At 43.4% G+C, this 18,324-nt stretch overlaps 2 protein-coding genes and 2 non-coding genes across 4 annotated transcripts; all 4 read left to right on the forward strand.

The window, feature by feature from the left end:
- The first annotated feature begins 3,573 nt into the window (after window positions 1–3,573).
- Trnac-gca (transfer RNA cysteine (anticodon GCA)) lies at window positions 3,574–3,645 on the forward strand. The gene has a single exon. It is a non-coding gene; the product is annotated as a tRNA-Cys (tRNA).
- A 3,724-nt stretch (window positions 3,646–7,369) lies between these two features.
- Window positions 7,370–12,585, forward strand: Rpl23 (ribosomal protein L23). The gene is made up of 5 exons (XM_047546194.1): window positions 7,370–7,440; window positions 7,985–8,068; window positions 8,369–8,497; window positions 12,009–12,122; window positions 12,272–12,585. The coding sequence occupies exons 1-5, from the start codon at window positions 7,428–7,430 to the stop codon at window positions 12,352–12,354; spliced, it is 423 nt and encodes a 140-aa protein (XP_047402150.1). The 5' UTR covers window positions 7,370–7,427; the 3' UTR covers window positions 12,355–12,585.
- Window positions 8,100–8,234, forward strand: LOC124981545 (small nucleolar RNA SNORA21). The gene has a single exon (XR_007108055.1). It is a non-coding gene; the product is annotated as a small nucleolar RNA SNORA21 (small nucleolar RNA).
- A 142-nt stretch (window positions 12,586–12,727) lies between the features above and the next one.
- Window positions 12,728–18,014, forward strand: C3H17orf98 (chromosome 3 C17orf98 homolog). Its single transcript, XM_047546196.1, has 3 exons — window positions 12,728–15,265; window positions 16,835–16,934; window positions 17,757–18,014. Exons 1-3 carry the CDS (start codon window positions 14,987–14,989, stop codon window positions 17,912–17,914), a joined length of 537 nt encoding a protein of 178 aa, XP_047402152.1. The 5' UTR covers window positions 12,728–14,986; the 3' UTR covers window positions 17,915–18,014.
- The last annotated feature ends 310 nt before the right edge of the window (window positions 18,015–18,324 follow it).

The following is an 18,324-nucleotide window of genomic DNA, read 5'->3' on the forward strand; positions in this document are numbered from 1 at the left end:
AAACCCAGGGCCTTATGCATGCAAGGCAAGCACTCTACCAAATGAGCTATCTCCCCAGCCCATTGAGCTATCTCCCCAGCCCTCAGTTCAATTTCTAATACTGCAAATAAATAAAGAAAACTTGGTTAGGGTGGGTATGGGAGGGCATGTGGGGATATGTCTGGTGATCTCTCTGGTTGTCTATTCTCAGGATCTTTAGGCTGACATGGTCTTCATTATCTGATCAATAGATAATGTTGAAAAGTTCCTAAATTATAGATTTCTTAATGTATCATGTCTCTTGTTGCTTGATTTATTTATTGCATGGGCTAATTATCAGTGCACAAAGGTGATTTTTATAAGTGAGTGAATTTATAGGAATGCTAAGATTTACTAATTTCCCAGAAATTTGGGAGTGACAGGCCTGGGAGGAGAAATTTGAGGAGTGACAGGCATAGAAAAGTATGCACAATTTCAGATCAAAATCGTATTTTCTGTGGGGCGTGTGGTGGTGCAGGCCTGTAATCCCAGTGACTCAGGAGCCTGAAGCTGGAAGATCGCAAATTCCAGGCCAGCTTCAGCAACTTTGCAAGGCCCTAAGCAACTTAGCAAAAACTGTCTCAAAATAAAAAAAAATTTTTAAATTTTCTAAAAAGGGTCTGGGGATGTAGCTCAGTGGTCAAGCGTCCTTGAGTTAAATACCTAGTACCAAAAACTACGGATAAAAAATAAAATTACATTTCCTTGCCCTTCCTTTTGTCTCCTTTTAACCTATCATTTTCCCCCCATCTTACCCCAGTAGAATGCATACTTAGCATGTATATGAGGCCCTTGGTTAAATCACCAGCACCAGAAAAATAATGAGTTTCTTTTTAAAGCTCTTGTACAGAAAGTAATAAAGCAGAGTCTTATGTTCATAGATTCCACATGCTAGTATCACAGTTACCTTTATTTTCTTGCAGTGCTAGGGATTAAGCTAAGGACTTCCCATAAAGTGAGGCAAATACTCTTCCACTGAGCTGTACCTTTGGCTAAGATACCTAGTAGACATTTAAGAATAGATGTGGAATATGCAGTTGGAGCTCCAACTAACTGGTGTTTATGGGAAAGATTCCAGTTGGAAGTAGAAATTTGGGGGTTGTCAGCATATAGATGATACTTGCTGAAAGAGGTAGTTATCTCAGATGTGTGTTGGAATTGGCTCAAACTAGCACGGGGAAACCAGTGGCTAAGATTTCAGGAAATTTTAAAAGACAGTTTGATTTTAATTTGGTAGCTCGAAATCAGCAGGTGGGTGTATTTGCACCACTTGAATTAGCAAACACTAAGACTCAGGTCCCCCAGAGCCAATTGTTAGACATTTATCAGGACACTACTCTAACTTTTTTCTCCCAAAAGAGGCAAGCTGTTCAGCTGAGTAAGGAGAGAGTAAATGTGTGGAGTTTGTGACAGTAGAAAGTTCATGAGATGATCATTTTGGAGAGCGAAAACGTGAACGTATTTGAGCAGTGGTACAGGAATGCTAAGCAGAGTCTGAGACTGATGGAGTGACATCAGTTCGTGTGCTTTTCTTCTACAAATGTCACCTGCTTCAGTGGGGGCAGGATTGATGAAATCCCATAATTGAATTTAATTAGGTTGTGGGTGGCAGGAGAGTACAACCTAGGGTTTACAGTGAAACATTCACAGTGCCCTATACTTTGGGGAATGCAAAGAAGAATGCAACATGGTCCCTCCCTCAAGAAACAAACCATGTTATGGCATTTGCAGGCAAATGGATGAAATTGGAGAATATCATGCTAAGTGAGATAAGCCAATCTCAAAAAACTAAAGGACAATGATCTCGCTGATAAGCGGATGAGGACATATAATGGGGAGTGGGAGGGGTTAGCATTAGGTTTAGGGTTAGGTTTAGGGTCAGGGATAAGGAGTGTGGTAAGAATGAAGGAAAGAAGGACTGTATAGAGGGAAAAGAGGGGTGGGAGGGGTGGGGGGAAGGGAAAAAAATAATGAATCAAACATCATTGCCCTATGTAAACGTAGGATTACACAAATGGTATGCCTTGACTCCATGTACAAATAGAGAAACAACATGTATCCCATTTGTATACAATAATAAAAAAAAAAAAGAAACAAACAAACAAACCATGAACCCAGCAGCTCAGGAGGCTGAGGCAGGAGGATTGCAAGTTCAAAGCCAGCCTCAGCAATTGAGAGAGACCCTGTCTCAAAATAAATAAATAAATAAATAAATAAAAAGCACTGAGGATGTGGCTCAGTGATTAAGCACCCTGGATTTGATCCTTGATACTAAAATAATAATAATAATAATAATAATAATAATAATAATAATAATAGAATAGAAAAGAAACATACAGTCTAACTGGAGATATAAGATACATATGCCAAGTGAACACACACCCAAACCCATCCTGGTGGCACATGCCTGTAATCTGGCAACTTGGGAGGCTGAAACAGGAGGATGACAAATTCAAAGTCAGCCTCAGCAATTTCATGACAGCCTCAGTAGCTTAAAGGGCTGGGGATGTGGTTCCAAGGTTAAGCACCCCTGGGTCCAATCCCTAGTGCCAAAAGAAGAGAAAAATATTCCCCAAAGTCAAAAAACAAATGCAGAGAGCAGAACTTCTGAGACAGGTAGTTGATAATGAGGGAAACAAGGGTGAGGGAGATTATGTAGCTCAATGGTAGAGTACTTGCCCTGCTAGCATGCTAGAGGCCTTGGATTTGATTCCCAGTACAAAAAAAAAAAAAAAAAAAAAACCAAAAAGCTGAATGTTGGAGAAATTAAGTTGTAGACTTTCTTTTGCAGTACTGTAAATTGAAATCGGGGTGCTCTACCTACCACTGAGTTAAATCCCCAGTCCTCTTTTTTTTTTAATATATATTTTACTTTGAGACAGTGTTTCTCTAACTGCTAGAGCTGACCTTGAACTTGAAATCCTCGTATCTCAGCCTCTGATTAGCTTGGGATCACAGGTGTGCACCACCAAGCCATATCAAAGTCATAGGCTTCTTAAAAATTCAAGTGAGAAAGAAGAAATGGGCAGATCACCATTGAAAGAAGAGTTAAGAATTTTCCTATCTAGGAGAAAATTTGATGTTGAAGGAGACAGGGGAGGGGGACTGATGAAAAATGCAGGAGAGAATGGAATAAATGGGGACAAGTCGACCTGGGAGCAGAGAGGGTCTAAAAAAGACAGGGAAACACTTCCTCTTGTGAGCACAGTATTGTATGCTGGGTATTCAATACAGCTGAGGTTGCAGGTAGGAAGGAGGGAAATTAGACCTGAAGAATCCTCAGAAGTCAGAGGTAGAAAAAGTAGTAGTGATGTAAGAGAGACATCCTACTGCACGTTCTCCCAGGAACTTCAAATCTTCCAGCCTGAATAAGAGTCAACTTTCTCCTCCTGGCTTGGGTCAGGATTGCCTTTGCGATCTTCTCTTGGTTCTTTGGTATCATCCCAGAAAACCTAACACAGTTTATCATAGATACCAAACTATTTTCAATCACTGGAGGCAATAGCTGGCCAGTAAACACTGCATTTAAGAGGTAAGCTCCCTTTCTGTGGCAGAGGGGGTATAGCTCAGGGGTAGAGCATTTGACTGCAGATCAAGAGGTCCCTGGTTCAAATCCAGGTGCCCCCTCATACCTTCACTTTTAAGATGGAAGGCAAATACCAAGAATATACCTCATATTCTAGTATCTAGATCAACTTATGAACATTAGGTACAATATGATGGCATTGGGCTTTGGGAGAAGCTTCTTCTGAATCAGTGGCTTGTGATTTATGCTGTGGAGACCCTCACATATCTGAGACCCTTTCAGTACAGAAAAATGGGTTATTCTCAAACTAATACTGACATACTTACCTATTTCACTGCTTATTCCGTGAGCATACAGAGTTGCTTTCCGGAGGCTACATGGTATATATCACAACAGATTAGATGTAGAAAAAAAGAAGGAAAAAAACACCTGTTTTTCATTAAACCAGATGTTAAAGGGATTTAAAGGGGAAAAAAGGTAAAACAAAGTCACTCTTGTTAACATATCACTTTTCTTTGGGAAAATACAATTATTTTTCATTTTTAAGATGTAATTTAAAAACAGCATGGTGGTACACACCTGTAATCCCAGCAATTTAGGACACTGAGGCAAGGGATCTGCATATTTGACAACTTGTGATCCTTTTCTCTGCACTAAAATCCATTTTAGTTCTGCACCAAAAGGGTCTCACAGACATCTGATAGTCTCCATACCATAATTCAACCACTGATTTAGAGGATGCTCCTCTCAATATTATTACATTGTACCTAATTTTCTTGCCCAGTCTAGGCAATTTAACAAGACCCGGTCTCAAAACATAATAAAAAGTTCTTGTGATATAGCTCAGCAGTAGAGCACTTGCCCAGCATTCACTGAGGCCCATCGTTTTAATCCCCAGTACTGCAAACAAACAAACAAAAACCCAGTTCCTAAAAAAAGAAACTAATAGACTGGGGATATAGCTCAGTGGTAGAGTGCTTGCTTAGCATGGCAAGACCCTGGGCCTAATCCATGGATTTAGTTCCCAGTAACAGACACACACATAAAAACCACTTTATTTATTTTTTTATTTTTTTGGTAATGGAGATTGAACCTAGGGACACTCAACCACTGAGTCACATCCCCAGTCCTTTTTTTTTGAGATAAGATCTTGCTAAATTGCTTAGGGCCTTGCTAAATTGCCAAGGCTGATCTTAAACTTGCAATTCTCCTGCCTTATCCTCCCAAGTTGCTGGGGTTACAGGCATGCGCCACCACACCCAGCTACAAACAAAAAATTTTTAAAAAGGAAAAACAGATGTTGCTCCATAGTCTTCCCCATATGGGTTGAGTACCATCTTCCAAATGCTCAGAACTGAGGTCTTGAAAACATTTTGTGTGTGGGTGTGTGTTCTGAAGATTTAATCCAGAGGCACTTTATCACTGAGCTACATCCCCAGTTACATCCCCAGGTCATTTAAAAATTTTTTGTTGTTGTTGTTTTAATTTTGAGACAGGGTCTCACTAAGTTGCTTAGGGCCTCGTTAAATTGCTGAAGCTGGCCTTGAATTTATGATCTTCCTGTGCTGCTGGGATTTCAGGCATGCACCATCATGCCTGACTCTTGAAAACATCTTGACTCTTTAACAGTCCATATTTTGTTGCCTCCACATCCAAAACACATCCACAATTGGACCACATTACATTGTCTGCACTGCTACTATTCTAATCCAAACTATCAGTCCCTTCTTTCCGGGGCAATAGCTCTCTAAGAGGTCTCTTATATTCTGAAATATAGTCAGATCCTGTTCCTCCTCTGCTTAAAATCAGGCTATAGTTTTGATACCGCCGTTTACCGGTGACGAGTTCTGCTTCTTCTAATGTTGAAGATTAAGCACTAGAGAAGCACGCCAAGGCAAGCATATTAAGCAGGTTATTTAAAGGGAATAATACAGACTTCTCCCGGCAGGGAGAAGGGGGCCATGGCTGATGTTCTAAAGTCCCAAGAAGTGAGCACACCCTGCATCTTTTATAGGTTAAAGTCTCTTTTGTTCTCCAGTTCTTTCCCCCCTTATCTCTCCTTCCTGCCTTCATGACTAGGCCCGGTTTTGCATAAGTGAGAAGCCAAGGGCAGGGGGAGGGCCAAGGTGATTCAGGCGGGTAAGGGCCAGGGGGCATTAATTAGCAGCTCCTTGTTTGCAGTCCTTGATAAAGGCAGGTAAATTTGGTAATCAATGGGCTCCGGAGATCTTTGACATTCCATTCTTCCAGGGGCAGTCTCCAACTTCCAAAGGCAGATGGCTTCATGGCTTCATTTCCTCGAATTGACCCGATTTTCTATTTCTACACTAACTACCTGTCCTTAATTCTGGCTTCAGTTTCCCATTTCACAAAGTAAATGCCACAATTTGATACTGGTTTCAAAGCTGTATGTGATTCATTTCTAGGATTTTTTTTTTTTTTTTTTTTTGGTACCACGGATTAAACTGGGGGCATTTAAACATTGAGTCATGTCCTCAGTCCTTTTTTTGTATTTTATTTAGAGCCAGGGTCTCACTGAGTTGCTTAGTGCCTCACTAAATTGCTGAAACTGGCTTTGAACTCAAGAGCTTCCTGCCTCAGTATCCCAACAAACTGCTGGGGTTACAGACGTGGCCCACCCTGCCCAGCTCTAGGACGTCTTTTGAAAAATACTTTACTATTTTTCATTTGTTTCATTACTACTGACCCTTTCTCCAACTATTCTCCTGTAACTCGCCTTCCCCGCTGGTTCTCATAAGATTCAGACTCACTCCTGCCTTCCAGCTTTTCATTAGCCTTTGGCTCTATCTGGACCTGCGTTCAGATAAGTAAATCACTCCCCTTCAAGTCTGTGCTCTAATGTCAATTTCAAAGAAGCCTACCCTGCCTATTTGATTTTTGGAATTTGCCTCCCCACCTCCTGATCATTTTCTCTGTTCTTTTTTCATAATACTTAGCCCCATCTACAATACTACATACAATTTTTAAAAATTATTATTTATTGGGCTAGGGTTAGGATTTTGTGTCTACCATCTATTGGGCTGGGGTTAGGATTTTCTGCCTCCACTTCCACAGTCAGAATGAAAGCTCCATAAGAGCCAGAATGTTAATTTTTTGGAATTCCATTGTGAATCATGTGAATAGATCCTGCCTTTGCAATTTCTAGATAAGTCCTTGCATTTAAGATTAAAAAATAATAATGTCTTGCTCTATTTGGTCTATTATGTTCCCTGATGTAATCTGATGTACGCCCTGGCTAGAATGTCAATGAACACTTGAATGAATGTAACCACAGAAGGAAAAAAGTCAAAGAAAACCGGGGGAAGTTGAAGCTGTGGCAATAGGTAATTTAAAAAGCAATGCATGTAAAAAGTTGAATGGTATGATTCCAAATACACAAAGACCCAACGATCTGTAGCGCTTTAGTAGCAGTTCTCAGTTGTACCACAACCCAAAGAAACCTTTTGGCGCTTGCTCTTGCCCCACCCCCAGCCCTCTGTCCTGCGTATCCCCACATAACACAAATTGCTTGAATTACTTTTGAATCCTTACTATCCGGAAAAGTGCTCGGTATGTACGAAGTGCTCAAAAGAGTGTGCTGAGTAAGCTAACAGATCAATAGGTCCGTGTCCCCAGCTACTTTCGAACTCCTTAGCCAGGAGCCTCGAGTCCCATTTGCTCCTGCAAACCTCAACCTCACCACCTCCCACCTCCCACTCAGCTAGAGCTACAGAACTGATTACGTAATCAGGCAGCGCCCTGAGCGAGGAAGCAGATTTAACTAGCTAGCCCTCAGTCACGTGGTGAGAATAGGCGGGGCATCAAGTTCATATCCCAGTGTCCTTTGTGTCTACTTCCTTTCCGTCCTTTTCCGGCGTTCAAGATGTCGAAGCGAGGTGAGTTTTTGACTTTAGGACATCCTATTCCATCCGTCTCAAGGTGGCTGCTGGCCTTTCCGGAAGCGGCGGCCTTGGGCAGCCAGGGCGCTTTGCTTTTCTCCGGGCCAGGGAGGAAAAGGAGGTGGGCTGTGAGAGGGCTGGAAGAGTCCTCAAAGTGGCCGGGTGGGGGAGCTGGATCGTTCAGCTGGCCGGATCTGGACATGATTCTAGAACGAACCCAGTGGACTCGCTCCGCGAAGAGCTACAGTAGTGGGGGGACAGTTGACTTGAGTCAGACCCCGGCTCGGGCGACTTGTGCCCTTTTCCACCTTGCCGGAGGAACTGCGTGTTGTGAAAGGTGGAGCGAGGATTGAGTCGTCCAGGCCCCTTAATCTCGACGAAAGGATGGTAATGGTGAGGAATCGGGTGTATTCCGTGAGAACCGGGTGGCACGTGGGGAGGGCGTACGTGGAAGGAATCCCAGGTGAGAGAAAAAAATAAAGGGAACTTCGAAACTGTCTGCATGGTGACCACTTTATCTTGTTTCCATTCTTATCCATAGGACGTGGTGGATCCTCCGGTGCAAAATTCCGGATTTCCCTGGGTCTTCCGGTAGGAGCAGTGATCAATTGTGCTGACAACACAGGTGAGGCCTTTGGCTGAACCGCTGCTACGCTCCCCTTTTAAAAGCACTCAGTGGGCCTTTTGTTAATGACCCATCGAGCCGTCAAGAAGGGGCAGAATAAAACACCGCTTTTGGGTGAAGTGGCAGCATGTTGTGTTGTTTTGCTTCAATCGGTGGTGTGACACGACGATTTCCTTTCCACCTTGGGGAGTAATTGCTTCGGGCATTGTGGAGGGAGTCTTTGGAAGTACTTGAATTTTATATGGGTAGTTATGCCTGATGGGCCCTCAAAAAATTGGTTTTCTGTATATCTTTTTATAGGAGCCAAAAATCTGTATATCATCTCTGTGAAGGGGATCAAGGGACGGCTGAACAGACTTCCTGCTGCTGGTGTGGGTGACATGGTGATGGCCACAGTCAAGAAGGGCAAACCAGAGCTCAGAAAGAAGGGTGAGTAGATGTGGATACTCACCTCCTTGTGGATAATTGAGGTTCTTCTCCACTTATTGGAAAATGGAACGTTAATTTTATGTTCTGAAGGCCTCTAAATGCTTGCTTTCCTTTCAGATGCAGTGTGAGATAAATATCTGAAACTCTAAACTGGGTTTATAGATAGGGTCTCACTGAGTTACTTAGTGCCTCAGTCTCTTGGGAGCATCTTGTCACTTTCGTACTTAAGTTCTTCCTACGTAAACTGAGGTCCTGGCTTATTTAACCTGCCACTTCCTTAACTTACTTAATTAGGCAAATGTACACTACCTATAAAGGTCTATAAGAAAAGGTCTTTAATTCATTGCTGATTCCCTGGCTACAAATATATAAAGTGGTACTTAGTGAATATGTGCAGCTTAGATCTAGAGCAGGTGAGATCACAGTTTTAATATTTACCTTACCACATTTTTTGTGTGGTGCTGGGGATTGAACCCAGGGCCTTGTGCATGTGAGGCGAGCACTCTTCCTACTGAGCTATATCCCCTGCCCCTTTTTTGTTGTTAATAATGGGAATAATGATACTCCCATTTTTTTCAGATAGTTGTGAGGTGCTGAGCATCTGTTTCTATTACTAGCACTAGGTGAACACAAAATTTCAGATATGCTTTTAAACTTGCTGCTTGAGTCAGTCAATTACTTGATCATGGCCTGCCCCACAAAATCTTCCCACCAGTGTATGAATTAAAAGGATAGACCTCAGGGCACTTCCCACTTGTGCTATCTGGGTTTAGAGACAGGGTCTCACTGAGTTACTTAGTGCCTCAGTCTCCTGAGCCACTGGGATTACAGGCGTGTCCTACCACATCCAGGGAATTACATTTTTTGATCAGAACTGTGTATACCACTTGGGCATGGTAGCTCTCAGGTTGTGACTAAGTGTTGATTACTTTGTGGGGGGACAAGGATGCATCTGCAAGACCTTTTACTCCTCAGAACACTTCCTGGGTCTGACTGGTGGTCTGGGGAGCTATCAGAGAAGAGCAGAGCATACAACCCTTACTGGATGGATGAGTTGGTAGCAGGATATAATGTTGGTCTCAAGTCAGTGGTGGGACAGACCAGAGATAAGCACTTAATGGTTTTAATAATAATATTTGTGAATTTATAATTCTGTTAATGTCTTTGATTTTTTATTTTTGTGCCTGCCAAATGGACACATTTATACCCACAACAGGTACAAAAATATAGAAAGTGGGGGCAGAACTGGAAATTAGTTACCTTTGTCTGGTACTTGGCCTTAAAAAACAGAATCTGTGTCTTCGTATTTCCAGTGTTTGGTTCTGAATGTGAAAATAGAATATATATTTTTTGTGAAAATGGAATTTGATTGATTGTGGAATTTGATTGAATTCACAGCCTGGTGCATGCTGGACAAGTACTTTACCACCAGTCTTCATCCCTAGCCTTAATTAATTACCTTAAAAAAAATTTCAAACTCCAGAATATTCAGTAACTTGAGGTCTGAGCTGATATCTGTCAAATTTTAAACACAACTGTATGTAATTCAGTAGTTTTCTCAAGCACCTCATGGTGGTGATTCATCCTGAGGATCTGGGAGTGTCTTTGACCTTAGTGCAGATAGGGGTGTGTGTGTGTGTGTGTTGCTAGGGATTGAACCCAGAACCTGATACTTGCTAGTCAAGATCTGTATCTTAAGCCCTAGTGCGGGTAGGTGAGTTTTGTTTTTGTACTGGCTATTGAACCTAGTGGGGCTTAGCCACTGTGTAACATACCCCTTTTCCTTTTTCTTTTTTACGATTTTTGAGATAGGGTGTCCCTAAGTTGCTAAGAACTTGCTTGAACTTGAGAGCCTCCCAAGTGACAGATTACAGGCATGTACCTGCATGTCCAGCTACACATAAAGATTTTGTATTTGCACCATTGCCATCCCAGAACCTGCTCTTGCTTCACAATTAACTGTCTTGTATGTAAGAAGCTATATTTAGATAAGTTTGAGTGGTTGCACAGCTTTCTGTTATACCTGTGCCACAGGCTAGTTAGACTGCTTCCAAGTTTTTGTTTTATTGGGCCAACATATATAGCCAGGCAGGGTGCCACATGGCTGTAACCCTAGCCACTGAGGAGGCTGAGGCAGGAAGATCCTGAGTTTGGACAGCTTGGGCAACTTTGACCCTGTCATATTAAAATTTTTTAAAAAGTGCTGGGATAGAGCTCAGTGGTAGAGCACTTCTCTAGTGTGTATGAGGCCCTTGGTTAGATCCCCAGTACTGCAGACACATGCATATATATCACCTACAGTTAAATAGTTAGAAAGTCATAAAGTAGAGTATGGTCAGGATTCTGAATGTACTTGGTATATTCAAGGAGTGTGTGCACATGCACACTGGCAGTTACAGGTTTTCTTTGGGAATACTGGCATGTAAATGAGTTGGTATTTGTAAAAGCTGACAGACACGTGGTTAATAAATTTTTATTGCTGTGCACATTGGTAAATGATTCTAATACCAGCAACTTGGGAGACTGAGGCAGGAGGATTGCAAGGTCAAGGCCAGCCTTAGCAATGTAGTGAGACCCTGTCTCAAATGGAAAGACTGGGGATGTAGCTCAGTAGTAAAATGCCCTGGGATCGATCCTTAGTTACCAAAATTAAATCAGTTATCAATTCCAATGAATTCTTGGAAACAGTAAGTTTTAGATGAAGGTATTTATACTTTTAAATGTAGTTTGGGGAAATATATACTGTGTAGAATATTGCTTGATGAGGGGCCAATAGCTTGACCTTTCACTGTGGTCCCCAATACTTTGTTGGGATCTTAATAGTACCCACAGGTTAGGTAAAGTGTAGACAGTGCTTAACAAGTTTGTTACTATTTGTCCCTCCAAAAGAGTACAAATTGAATATGTTTTAAGAAAATGCTGGCAGGTTTTTTTGTTTTTGTTTTTTTTTCCTCTGAGGCACCAGGGATTCGAACTGTGGCCCTTGCGCATGCTAGGTGAGCGTTCTCCAACGTGAGCTGTTTCTTCAGCCTCAGGTTTTTTTTTTTTTTTTTTTTTACAGACACATTTTGATTCATTGTACACAAATGGGGTACAACTTTTCATTTCTATGGTTGTACACAATGTATATTCACACCATTCATGTAATCATACATATATATGGGGTAATTCTGTGTTTCATTCTACTGTTTTTCCATCCCCACCCCCTCCCACCCCTTTTTCGTCCACACCATGCAAAGTTCCTTCATTCTTCCCTTCCCCCGCCACCCCCCATCATTATGTAGTGTCATGTACTTACCAGAGAAAATATTCGGCCTTTGGTTTTTTGGGCTTGTCCTATTTCACTTAGCATAATAGAAAATGCGAAAGGATGATTGGTGTTTGCATTGTCTCTTGCCCCTTTAGGAACTGAAAAGCTAACGATGGGGATACCTTCTGTCCCGAAAAATATGTTGCTTGTTTCTGTGCTAGCATTGACAGGTTAATGACTGCTGTCCTTTCTCCCCCTTAGTACATCCAGCAGTGGTAATTCGACAACGAAAGTCATACAGGAGAAAAGACGGTGTTTTTCTTTATTTTGAAGATAATGCAGGGGTCATAGTAAACAATAAGGGCGAGATGAAAGGTAAGAAAACACTCCATGTCATTCATAGATATCTGAGGGTGGGTGCTAGTGATTTAACTCTGGTCTAAACGTACAGGCAAGGACCCTCTGTCTCACCTGTTTTTGTCTTTTTTTTTTTTTTTTTTTTTTTTTTTTTTTTTTAAATGCAGGATCTGCCATCACAGGACCAGTTGCAAAGGAGTGTGCAGACTTGTGGCCCAGGATTGCTTCCAATGCGGGCAGCATTGCATGATTCTCCAGTGTGTTTGTAAAAATAATGTCTATTAAGAAGTGGTTTCTCTGGGGCTGGGGAGATAGCTCAGCCGGTAGAGTGCTTGCCTTGTAAGCACAAGGCCCTGAGTTCCATCCCCAGCACCCAAAAAAAAAAAAAGGAAGTTATTTCTCCCACTGCTTGCCTGTTTATTTCTTTGCTTTTTCTTGACAAGAAACTGTTAAATACAAACTGGGCATGTGTGAAGATACAGTCCTTGCTTTCTGTGTGCTTACAGAACTTTTGGCAATTTACAGTTGCTATATTTCCTTTTTGTGTTTGAACCCAGGGGCACACCTACCATTGAGCTACATACCCAGTCCTTTTTATTTTTTTACTTTGAGACCAGGTCTCTCTTTAGTTGCCTAGGTTGGCCTTGCACTTGATATCCTCCTGCCTCAGCCTCCCAAGACATTTGAGTATAGTCTCTTGGCATCACACGTGGCTTACTGTCTTCATGGACTACTTGATCATAGTTGTCCCACCTGTGGTTTTATTAGTTTTTGGTGCTGGGGTTCAAACCCAAGGCTTTTATGCACACTAGGAGCCTGCTCTGCTTCTGAACTTCAATACCCCTAATTTAGCCACCACAAATTCCACTACCACTGGGGATTGAACCCCAGTGGTGTTTTGACCGCTGAAATACATCCCTGTCCCTTTTTTATTTTAAGACAGGTCCTTGAGCCAGTCACAGTTGTGTACTCCTATAATTCCAGTGACTTCAGAGGCTAAGGCAGGAGGATCTCAAGTTTAAAATCAGCCCCAGCAATTTAGTGAAGACTTAAGCAACTTAGCAAGATCCTTTCATAAAAAGGGGTGGGGATGTGACTCATGTTTAGGTAAATTCAGGAGGACAGCCTCTGGAGTCACTGGAATTAAAGGCATATGCCATTGCACTTGTTTGTACGTGTATTGACTGCATCGATTTTTTTGTATTGGGGTACTTAACCACTAAGCCACATTCCTGGCCCTTTAAATTTTTTATACATGTTTTAATTTTTATATAATTTTTAGTTGGTGAATTTATTTTAATATATCAAATGTATTATCATAATTATTTATATGTGATGCTGAAAATTGAACTCAGCGCCTCATGTACTAGGCGAGTGCTCTACCACTGAGCCACAAACCCTAGCCCTAATTTTTTTATTTTGAGGCAGGATCTCCCTAAATTCCTGTCTAGCTTTGAATTGGTAATCATGCCTCAGCCTCCTGGGTCACTGGATTACAGGCATGCACCACTGTGCCCCACCTGTGGCGGTCCTTCAAAGTGACCTTTTCCTAATGTGCAAGAACACATTTTCATGATGACAGTTTTTTTTTTTTTTTGCTGTGCTGGGGCTTGAACCCAGGGTCTCCTGCTTGCTCATGATGACGATATTAACAGTGCATATAAAAGCTGGGTGCAGTGGTGCATACCTGTAATCCCAGCAGTTTGGGAGGCTGAGGTAGGAGGATCATAAATTCAAAGCCAGTCTCAGAAACTTAGTGAGGCTTAGCAATTAAAAAATAAATAAATTTTAAAAAGGCTGGGGATGTGGCTCTGGTTAAGTGCCCCTGGGTTCAACTCTTGGTACCAAAAAAACTCACAGCAAATCCTTTCTTGAACCTGTTGTCATCAATCAAATGAGGTTAAGTAGTGAGGTGCAAATAATTTTGTAGAAGGTGCTAAGGGTTTGTTTTGGGAGGGGAGTTGGGGATATTAAAAAGGGGATCACCAGTAGTCATAAAAACAATATTTTTTTACATCCTATATGTAAGAAATTAGATGAAAAATATGTCAGTGTGTTCACATGTTTGGTCTTGTTTTTGTTTTTTTGTACTGGGGGTTGAACCCAGGGGTGCTTTATTACTGAGCTATACACCCAAGCCCTTTTAATTTTTTGAGACTCTTCACCAAGCTGCTCAGGGCCTCATCGAATTGCTGAGGCGGGCTCAACTTGAGATCTGTTGCTGCAGATCCCCAAATCACTGGGATTACAGGTATGAACCACCGCTGCCATGGGCCTATTCTTTTTTGTTTGTTTAAGAGAATGAGTAAGAATAATGGGGACTGGAGAGGTTGGCCCTTGCCTGTAATCGCAACAATTCTGAAGGATGAGGCAGAAGGATTACAAGTCTGAGGCCAGCCTCTGCAATTTGGCAAGGCCTTCTCTCAAAGGACTGGGGTAGAGTCCAGTGATAAAGCACCTCTGAATTCAAACCCCAATACCAAAAAAATAATTGGGGTGGGGTGCCAGGTGGATTGACTGGAGGTCAGGAGACAGGTGTGGCTCTGGATTTGGAAAAGCTTTCTAAGCTTCAAGTTGTGAGTTGATAGCTTTCTGAAACCCTTGGTCAGTTTTAGGACTTTGCAATGGACTTCAGCTGGGGATAGTGTAATCAGCATGGGGGCAGAGGACCCACCTTAAAGAAAAATTTTTTAAGTTTTGAGAGTCGGAATGCTCTCAAACCTCCCACATTCAAGCAATGTACTCCCCGCTTCAGTGTCCATCTCTTGCATAGTCCATCTCAGGACTATATGCAAGCAACTTTCCCCACCTACCCCGTCAATGCAGGGTGAGGGGGACAATAGGGTTTGTGTCGCAGAGGGAGTCCTTGTCACCACGTAACAATGCGCCGGGGAACTCCCCATCAAGGGCCCTCATTTCCACCAGAAAGACCCAAAGAGTCCACGGAAGTTGGGATGGCGCGCTTTTACGATTGTCCTCTGCGGCTGGAGAAGGGTTTTATTTTGGATGGGGTAGCAGTGAGCACAGTGGCTCGCGCCTACGGCTACACGAAACCCAAACTGTGGTCTGCGATTCCGCCCTACAACGCACAGCAGGACTACCATGCCCGCCGGTACTTCCAGAGCCACGTGGTTCCACCCATTTTGCGGAAAACTCACCAGGTACGGGAGCTGGGAGCTTTCTGGAGGAGCCTGTGATTGCTACCCTGGTGGCGCACGGATTTCCCAGATTCGCACCTCCGCAAATCCGAGAGTCATGGCCAGTCACGGTTGCGCTCTCAGCGCAGAGGAGGCCTCCCCTTCCACCCCACCCCCGGGCTGTTAGCTGCAAGTGATCGAGGGCGGAGGCAGGTACTGAGCACAAGATCACTGAGCTCACAGGAACCCCTTCTACCCCTGAGCCGCATTTCAGGTGTCTGTGACAAGGGAATAGGGCTTTCAAAGTCTTCCTTTCTTAAGTGAATCCGTTTCATTGTCCTTTGTGACTCCACAGGCCTGCTCTTTAGAGTGACCTCACGTTGCAAATCCTCCAAAACCGCAAAAACAACCTGTGACCTTGAGCAAGATAAAGGGAACAGTCTTGACCCGTGGGCGAGGAGTCTGCGGTCCTAGGTAGTCACAGTTTCAGGAGTGGGGCTCGCTCTCCTGGGCAGAAGTGGGAGGAACACCCCACCCTGCGTATTCTGAGGACTCCCCAAACCACCTGAACCAGCAGCAATTTCCAGGGACATAAGATTCTTAGTCTGGTGGCCAATGCTCCATTTTTTACCCAGTAATGCTGCCTTTTTTTTTTTTTTTTTTTTTTTTTTTTTTTTTTTTTTTTTTTTTCTCGATGGGTTGGGGCGGGGGTCCTCCCTCACTATGTTGCCTGCCCTGCATGCTTGATTTTTAAGATATTCTTTAATCGTCAAAACTACCATTTGTGTGCCGGGTGTGGTAGCACACTCCAGTAATCCTAGTGGCTCGGAATGCTGAGGCAGGAGGAGGATTGCAAGTTCAAAGCCAGCCTCAGCACCTTAGCAAGGCCCTAAGCAACTTAGCAAGACCCTGTCTCTAAGTAAAATATAAAGAGGACTGGGGATGTGGCTCAGTGGTTAAGTGTCCCTCGGTTCAATCATTGGTACCAAAAATTGTGCAGTTGTGTGACACCACCTGTACTCAGCGACTCTGAAACCTGGAGGATCACAAGTTCCAGGCCAGCCTCAGCAACTTAAAGAGGTGCTAAGTGAGATCCTGCCTCAAAATAAAAAATAAAAGGGGCTGGGGAGGTACCTCAGTGGTAAATTGCCCCTGGGATAAATCCCCAGTACCCAAAAGAAACAACCTCCCCCACCATTTGTGGTTGCCATTATTTTTTTTAAATAAAGATGATGTGTATGAAGTCTGTACTATGCCAGGCCCTTTATCTTAACTAAATAACTTGAATCTCATCGCAACCCTCCTTTTAGTGATGAGGAAACCAAAGGTCCAGATAAAAAAGTTGTGCAATTGACCCAGGGTCACAGCTTGCTAGGGCAAAGCTGGAGTTAGAATCCAGTATGTGTGGCAGAAGAGAAGACGCTGAGCCCTACACTGCAAGCTCTTGTACTGCACACTGGTCATTAAGTATATCTAATCTGTCACCAGTTACCCCCGACTCTAATCTCTTTCTCAACAAGCCCCAGGGATTTGCACTGTATACTTCTGGACATGATATCTGACAGTCTTCTATATTTTCTTCCTTGTTTTCAGGATCATGGCGGTACAGGAAGGGATGGCTGGATAGTAGATTATTTCCACATTTTCGGGCAAGGACAGAGATATCTCAACAGAAGAAACTGGGCAGGGGCAGGCAAGTGCCATCTCGCTGTCCAGTGTCACATGGTCCCACTAAGAGTAGTATGCACCCCACAATTTAGAGAGAAAAAGCAGGTCACAGGGAGGCCTGGGGGAAAGAGGCCCAGGAATTGCATCCTCCCAGGTTTTCTACTCATGTGAGCACTTCCTCCTGTATGCCAGGTGTCTTTTACCCTCACACTATCCCCAGGTTACTGCTGGGGAAACAGACATGTTGCATGAAAATGATTTGCTAAGAAGGACTGAGCTGGATCTGAGATTTCTCTCTGTTCACTCAAATGCCCGTGTCCCCCGCATTACTCCCTGAGCAGACCGTGTCTTATTTTCCAGGCTTGATAGCAACAATGGAAAAGGGAAGGCCGAGAGATTTTTCTGGCAGTGTGCACCCTACCTCCACCCCCACTCCACCATCCTTCGGCCACATGCTACTCATGTGGTCCTTTGCATCATTTGGCCAAATTGATCTCATTTCTTTTCTCCATACGGGTCAGAGGCAAGGATAAAAAATTCTCACATCTCTGGGGAACAAGGCAAGTTCAGCTAAGCTCCGAAGCCTCTGGCCCTTCCCGCCACAATACATGTAGTCAGGATCCTCCTGCCAGTCTTCCTGGTGTGGGGTTTGATTTGTAGGAAGCTGCTGTTGCCTGGGCTTCACCAGTCCTTGGCTTTTCAGTCAAGAGGATCAGGACCCTTGAGGAGTGAATATTTAGCTCTGGGCATGGGGAGTGGAGTGACAATGGGCACTCCATTCCAGCCTATGGGAATGGGGAAAGCAAGAGGTGCTGCATGATGGTTCAGCCTCCGTCTCTGCCCCAAGGGCATTCCCTCCAGCAGGTGACCGGGCATGACCACTACAATGCCAATTTGAAGCCGACCATGGGGTTCAACGGTAGGTTTGGCTACCGCCGTAACACCCCATCCCTCCGCCATCACACATCTGTCTTCGGGGAGATCACCCAATTCCCTCTCTTCTGACAGCATTGCTCCCTTTTTACAGCCTTTGACCTGAATTTCTAAGAAAGATGTTTATATGAACTCTCAATGATATTTTATATTAAAAAATTTTATTTGTGTCTCCAAGTGTGTGCAGTTTCTCCCCTAAGGTTGGAGGAGGGGGACAAATGAGCTCCTCTGTCCTCAGCTTCTCTGCCTCTGGAGAGCAGAGAGGAACCAGGGCTTCTTGGGCCTACATCCTAGCACTCCATGCCACTGAGAGGCCGCAGTTCTCATTTGCTGGCATGATCAGAAGGAACCATACTAGTTTTGTTTTGGATTAAACCCAGGTCCCGTACATGCTAGACCAGCACTCAGCCACTGAGCTACCCCTGCCTCCATCCCTGGAAACCTCACTCTTAACCTTCAATGAAACACTTCCCAGGTATCAG

This window comes from Sciurus carolinensis, chromosome 3, assembly GCF_902686445.1.
Source record: "Sciurus carolinensis chromosome 3, mSciCar1.2, whole genome shotgun sequence".
NCBI classification, from domain to species: domain Eukaryota; kingdom Metazoa; phylum Chordata; class Mammalia; order Rodentia; family Sciuridae; genus Sciurus; species Sciurus carolinensis.